Raw genomic sequence first — 7,500 nt, 5'->3', positions numbered from 1 at the left:
TCAGCAGAGAGGAAGGATTATCCTCATCCTCCTCATCCTCCTCTCTGTGCTGAAGTCAGTGTTAGGTGTTTACTCTCTCAGCAGCTTTGCTTCGGCTCTAAATTCGACACTTCTTTCCTTCTTTCTTTCCACACACACACACACACACATACAGTGCTGAGACATCATGACGTAATGAACCCTGACGTCATTAACCCAAGTGTTTTATTCCTATTAAAAGTTTAGACCTTCACTTAGAAAGCAATAAACCTTCACAGACAGCTGATAAAGGCGTGTGTAATGTGAGAGACTTTGGTTTTATTTCCAGTTCAGAGTTCATGCTGACGTTGTTCTCCCACTGGCCTGTGTGTGTCTCCAGATGTTCCTCCACACACCAGACACCTCCTGATCTGCTGGGGCACTTTAACACGAGGTCATTTAGAAGCAGAATGTTTACACGTGTGAAGTGAAGGAGACATTAAACACAAGGATGTTGATCTTCAGCAGGTCTTTGACTGCGTTTGGACGACGTGGTGCATCTCAGCTTGGAGTAAACGTTCAGCACAGATGTCTGAGGAGTTCAGTGAGCAGCTGTGTGACACGTTTATACTCAGGACACAACAGTGTTTATGATCAACAGCTTATTAAAGCTGTAGGGAAACCGGAAGTGTTCTGGGCTGAAGCAGCACAGAATATACACTGGTTTAACACATGGACTGAAACTCTGGACTGTACGGACAAAGTGTTTCCTAAATGGTAAAAAAAACAGAACACTTTATTTTATAACGTTACATGTTTTTATAAACTCATTTTATCACATGATAGCTATCGGAATGTAAACAACCGGGGGGCGTGGTCACACTGGCGCGTGCATACAGGATGTACATGCTGATTAGACTTAAAACGGCGCTCTAATTTAAACTTTAACTTAAACAAATTTAGGTTTAATTAGTCTGAAAATATATTTATGTTGTTATTGCTCCATCGGTTTCATTAACAACACGGTCGTTCTTTGTAGTTCGTGTTCACCAACTACATTTCCCATGAGCACCGCGGGCACTCGGACGAATCGGAAGCCTCATCAACATCCGGGCATTTGTAATTTAAACTCACTGCTAACTCAGACAAGCTAGAGCCTAACTGTCACGTGTCTGAGTGTAAAGCTCTTAGTTAAAGGGGTTTTACTACAAATAAAGTCATTTATTTCAACATTTAGCATTTTACTGACAGTTTTTAACCCCGGTATTATTATTATTAATAACAACAACAACAACAATAATAATAATAATAACAATAATAGCAATAATAAAAAAGGCCACAATCTCTACTTTTTCTATTAATGTTTATAAAAAAATCCTAAATCATAAAGTAAAAGTATTTCACACCAACTTTCTTTCATGAGGTTTTCTATACCTGAAAATAGTTTTTAGAAAAGAATAAAATTACCATTAGGTTTTTGGTAAAGTGATCTATTATTATTATTATTATTATTATTATTATTATTATTATTATTATTATTGTTGTTGTTGTTGTTGTTGTTGTTGGTGGTGGTGGTGGTGGTGGTGGTGATGATGATAATAATAATAATAACCTCAAAATGAATGCATTTTAAAGTAGCCATTTTTAAACAATTATAGTAGCAGCAGTGTAGTTGTTTAGTGGTAATGTTGTTGTGGGGTTTCAGTAATTTGGTGGAGAGTAAAATATTAATTCACAAAGGCATACAGATATGCATCATTTATTTATTTATTTATTGGTTGGTTGACCCCCTGTATCAGGAATGGCTCTGGTAGAATAGTTAAATTTGGCAGAACATTTGTTATTTCAGTCTTAATATAAAGTCGTACTTAGTCCTGCTAAACTAAAAGTAGCTTTGCAAGTGTTCTCACATATATGATGAATTTTGTAGATGTTTATTTTCGGAGCTTCTGCAGAACCCAAATGTAAAATACTTCCACTGACAATATAGTGAAAGAGCTGGAAGCAGAAGTTCTGAAGTGTTTGTTCAACAGCACAGTGATAAAACCATGCGAGTAAAAACACAACAGAGCAGATGGTTTGAGATCCTGTCTCAGTGTCTGTGCTCCAGGTTTATAGGAGGAGAGCTGAACATGTGCTACAATGCTGTGGATCGTCACGTTGAAGCCGGGAGAGGAGATCAGATGGCCATCATCCATGACAGTCCTGTTACTCAGTCTAAGCAGCATGTCAGTTACCGAGAGCTGCTGGATCAGGTAACTGCTTACTGCACCAACATTTTTATTTCTCTTTCTCTGTATAGATCTTGGTCTGAAAAGTTAAAAAGGCCTAAAAAAATACTGTAACTCCAATTGCACATTGTTTTGAAGCCATTTTCATGCCACTGACATTTTCAAGCTTTTACAACTTTAGAAATAAAGATAATTTCCATTATTATAGGAGTGTGAGTGCGGCTAACATCAGGTCAAACTTACACTAACACACTAAGCTAGCGAGCCAAAGTAAGCCTAGCAAGCAAAATCTGACTCAGTGTCTAAAGCTAGCTTAAGCTAATCTAGATGAACGTGATCTAAGCTAGCAATGGAAAATCTATCCTAGTTAGTGGAAGCTAGCCTTAGATGGTGAAAGCTAGCCGTCTTAGATGGAAGGCTGTCAATAAAACTGCCACACCCCTTTAGATGGATTTGATCAGTGTGGTAGTTGTAAGTAGTTAGTAGAGTATCATTTTGTGACATTTATGTTTTGTATTTTTTTAAATAAAATTTTTCCTGGATGTGTGTGTGTGTGTGTGTGTGTGTGCAGGTGTCTAAGCTGGCAGGTGTTTTGGTAAAGCATGGTGTGAAGAAAGGTGACATGGTGGTGATCTACATGCCCATGGTACCTCAGGCCATGTACACCATGTTGGCCTGCGCTCGAATCGGAGCTCCTCACAGCCTCATCTTTGGTGGCTTTGCCTCTAAAGAACTCTCAGTCCGTATTGACCATGCTAAGGTAAGCTAAGCTTTGCACAAAATTGCCCTTAGCTTAAATAACTTTTTTTGGAGATAACGTTAATATTTGTTTCAGCCTAAATTGCTGGTGACAGCGTCGTTCGGGATCGAGCCAGGTCGAAGGGTGGACTATGTTCCTCTGGTGGAGAAAGCGCTGGAGATGAGCAGCCACAAACCTCACAAAGTCCTCATCTACAGTCGACCGGGCAAGGTGAGAAGCTCACTACCTGAAAAACACCATCACTATCTGTAAAATCTGCACTGTGGTGATTCTCACTGTCCTTATAATCTAGAATCAGTCTCTGAAACACATAAAGCAATGTCATGTAACATTCACAGGGAAGTAAACATGTTTGTTTGGAGATGCTAACTGCCTACGTATGAGATCCTGGCAGCAGATAGCGAGGGCACTGTTAGGCTGCCAGCTTGCTTTACTTGATTCATTTGTTTCTGCTAGACGATGCCTCTCTACAGCTGAAGTGCTAAACTACTGCAAATGTAATGCTGGCCGTATTATCAGATCAAAACCTCAGACTCTCCGACCCATCATGATGCTGGTTGCCTGGTCCTCCTGTTTCCTGTAACTGTACATTTTTGCTTCCTGTAGTGCTCTTTACTTGTTCCTGATGCTAATCTATAATTGCATACTGACTTGTTTCGTTCCACTCGGTCAGACGATTCACTCACACCTGACAGAATTTATCTGTATGCTGTAATTTACTGAGAAGAGCATCACTTCTAGCTGGAGTTCCTTCTATCATGACATACAACTAACTGGATTTCTCCAGCTCAGAGGTGTCTGTGTGTCTGTGTGTCTGTGTGTGTGTGTGTGTGTGTGTCTGTGTGTGTGTGTGTGTCTGTGTGTCTGTGTGTGTGTCTGTGTGTGTGTCTGTGTGTATATGTGTGTGTGTGTGTATGTGTGTGTATATGTGTGTGTATATGTGTGTGTATATGTGTGTGTATATGTGTGTATATGTGTGTGTGTATATGTGTGTGTGTATATGTGTGTGTGTATGTGTGTGTGTGTGTATGTCTGTGTGTGTGTGTGTCTGTGTGTGTGTGTGTCTGTGTGTGTGTGTCTGTGTGTATATGTGTGTATATGTGTGTATATGTGTGTGTGTGTATATGTGTGTGTGTGTGTCTGTGTGTGTGTGTGTCTGTGTGTGTGTGTCTGTGTGTGTGTATGTGTGTGTACTTTCCCCATCTGACAGATTTAATTTCTGATGAAGTCTAATCTATGTCTGTACTTTTATTCTGATAGCACTGCAGTTCTCAGCCCTCCTGACTACGGCTTTAATAGTTAGTGTAAACATGTTAAATCAAAGGGGGTCACGGTGGCTTAGTGGTTAGCACGTTCGCCTCACACCTCCAAGGTTGTGGGTTCGATTCCCACCTCCGCCTTGTGTGTGTGGAGTTTGCATGTTCTCCCCGTGCCTCGGGGGTTTCCTCCGGGTACTCCGGTTTCCTCCCCCGGTCCAAAGACATGCATGGTAGGTTGATTGGCATCTCTGGAAAATTGTCCGTAGTGTGTGATTGTGTGAGTGAATGAGAGTGTGTGTGTGTGCCCTGTGATGGGTTGGCACTCCGTCCAGGGTGTATCCTGCCTTGATGCCCGATGACGCCTGAGATAGGCACAGGCTCCCCGTGACCCGAGGTAGTTCGGATAAGAGGTAGAAAATGAATGAATGAATGAATGTGCCTATATATTTTTCACAAGACATTGTTATAACACATATGTACTTAGGAGTTCAGTGGAATTTTGAAGCGTTTCTCCAGGACCATGGAGATACATGTGAACAACACAGAGCTAAGGACATAAAAGTTGTCCTAGCCACAAGTGCGAGACAAAAGACGAGACAATACAAAACACTACAGGAGATTAGCGAGTCATTTAGTACTTTAACCAGCGCTCTCTGTCAGTAGTATGTCAGTAGTATGTCACTGATCTTGTTCCTCATCTTGCTGAACACTGATAATAGGAAAGTGTTCTTTTTTCCATCCCTTCACTACACACATGTCTTCCTGGATGGATGGATGGCTGTGTCTGTTGTGTATAATAACCAAATGACAATCACTGAGCTCAATCTTCCCTCTGTGACATTCTGTCTATTCTGCATTTAAATTGCTCAGCTGTGTGACTGCACTGTAATTAACACCACCCTCTCGAGTCTAACCCCATGTTCCTCTCAGACTAATCTGAATTCCACACACTGCTGTTGCTACGTATTTCAAAGTGTAGTGGAAGCTCGAGTATCTCCTGAAATCCCCCGAAACACACGAGGTTTTGATGCTCCGCAATGTTATTTTCATCACAGATTACATGTTGATGCAGCATCAAACAGGTTCTGCAGTAATTACACCACTGACAACAAACACACAAACAGCTGCTTGCTGTGTTGTCATGGAAACTGTCAGAGCAAATTCCTTAGGAGGTGAAGGGCAAAAAAGCGGTGTCTTGTGTGTAGGGGTGTTGGTGTAGGTTTATCAATGCAGATAAGAAAATATCTGCCCCTAGTTAACAACTTCCTGCTGTTTCTGTGGTAAGCCAGTTAACCGTACAGTGCGGCATTGTTGAGGAAGAAGCGTGACATGATGGCGTTGTTACACAACACACTCGCTCTTTCATTGGCAGCTCACACACTCCGCACCATAAAACGCACGGTGTAAATGCTGTAATAGATTAACCTAACAGCTTTAAACTTACAGCATGTTTTTAACTAGAACTCTTCCAGTAATCCAGCAGCACCAAGACTGCAGCGGTGTGCAGATTAACTCCTGCTATACATCACTATAGTAAAGCTACAGTATCACTACTGTATTCAACTCTTCGGAATATTTCTTACATTCCCTAGTTATGTTTCTGCCATAGCTTCCATTATGCCCACTAGTTCCCCATTAAGCTCTCAACCACCCACCATCATATACAGGAGGTCACGGTGTGTTCCCTGACTTCCTGGTTCTGTAGATCTTTAGTGTGTTTTTACAGTTTTCTAATTCTCAGTGTCTTCCATGACATCGTAGATCTTCGGTTCTCAGACTCTTTAATTCCCAATAATTATAAGAATAAATAATGTACAATTCCTTGTACATTAATTCCTACTGGTTTCTTTTCCATAGTGTTTAGATCCCAGGCTGATCCCAGTATGTATACAGTATCTAGTATCCAGTGTGGTTTTGTTCTCAAGGTTATACTTGGTTTCTCTGTACTTTAGTTCCCATTGTGTTTCCTGGTCCCCATTGTTTACTCTGTTGCTTAGTTCCCAGTGCACCGTTTGTTTTCCTTGTTCTCTCGAGCCTGTTGTGTAGATCCCACAGCAGCTGAAATTAAACTGAAAGGTCTGTGTTAACTGGTAATCACTGAATCAAGAGGTTTCAATCATGTGGACCTTCAACACAGAATACTGTTCCAATGATTCCCCAAAATTTAACAGTAAAAATTAATCATCAAAAAGATTTGACTGATGGAAGAACAAAGCAAAGTGGACCAAGTACTGAACCCTGAGGGACTTCATTTGTGGCTTCTCTCCATGGTTCATTTGTTGTAGGAGAAGTTTGGACTTCATGTTCTCTAGTTCCTGGTCGGTTCCAGAGTTTCCATGTCCCATATCTCAGATGTCTATAACAGTGAAAATAAAGCCAAATTAGCTTCATGTTGATATGTTGTGATGTTTGGGTGTTTCCTGTAGGAGAAAGTGCACACACACCCTGAGCTGAGCCTGGACTGGGACGAGGAAATGTCTTCAGCTCATCCTCATGACTGTGTGTCTGTTTCTGCTTGTCATCCTCTTTATGTCCTGTACACCTCAGGAACCACCGGCACACCAAAGGTACAACACACACACACACACACACACACACACACAAACCATGTAGAATTTAGAGTATTTTCAATATCAATGAACTCCTACAGCCTGAAGAAAGCTGGAGGCAAGACATAACTGCTGCTATGTGCATTAGCTAATTACCTGTTAGAACTAGCTGTCCTGCTAACATCACATTGAAATAGTTTCATGATGGAATTCTTTTCTAGGGTGTAGTGAGGGATACAGGAGGCTATGCAGTGATGTTGAACTGGACAATGTCCAACATTTATGGTCTGAACCCTGGTGAGGTGAGTCATGTGGTATAGAGTCCCAGTCACACATCCTGCTGAACTTATTGTTTTTTTTTTTATTCATAAACTGTTATAACTAACACAGTGTCAGTTCCATGCTGTAAGCTAAGCTAGTGTGTAAAGAGAACCAGATCATGCTATAGTTCCTCAACCTTGAGCCTCACTGTCACATCACTGTAAAGGTCAAAGTCTTGTTAGTCGTTAGCAGGAAGATGGCAAACTGGACATCCCATAAAAACCTAGTGTCAGTTTTCAAATATCAGTGTTGTATACAGTATTATAAAGCAATACTTGAGTAAAAGTACAAGTATCGTACTAGAAAAAGACTTTGGTAGAAGTAAAAGTTACCTTTTAGAATATTACTCAAGTAAAAGTCTTAAAGTATCTGATATTTAATGTACTTAAGTATTTGAAGTAAAATAAAGTAAAAAGTAAAAG

General features: G+C 40.7%; 1 protein-coding gene across 1 annotated transcript in view; it reads left to right on the top strand.

Moving 5' to 3' along the window:
• Positions 1-328: 328 nt before the first annotated feature.
• acss3 (acyl-CoA synthetase short chain family member 3) overlaps positions 329-7,500 on the top strand; it is an 18,973-nt gene continuing 11,801 nt past the window's right edge. Inside the window, exons 1-6 of the mRNA XM_060889698.1 lie at positions 329-735; positions 2,069-2,213; positions 2,761-2,949; positions 3,025-3,159; positions 6,635-6,775; positions 6,979-7,059. Coding sequence (XP_060745681.1) covers positions 470-735; positions 2,069-2,213; positions 2,761-2,949; positions 3,025-3,159; positions 6,635-6,775; positions 6,979-7,059 — 957 coding nt within the window. The 5' untranslated portion in view covers positions 329-469. The remainder of the gene's footprint in view (positions 736-2,068; positions 2,214-2,760; positions 2,950-3,024; positions 3,160-6,634; positions 6,776-6,978; positions 7,060-7,500) is intronic.

The sequence above is a fragment of the Tachysurus vachellii genome, chromosome 16 (assembly GCF_030014155.1).
Source record: "Tachysurus vachellii isolate PV-2020 chromosome 16, HZAU_Pvac_v1, whole genome shotgun sequence".
NCBI lineage: Eukaryota > Metazoa > Chordata > Actinopteri > Siluriformes > Bagridae > Tachysurus > Tachysurus vachellii.
This window is presented reverse-complemented; position numbering and strand designations above follow the sequence as displayed.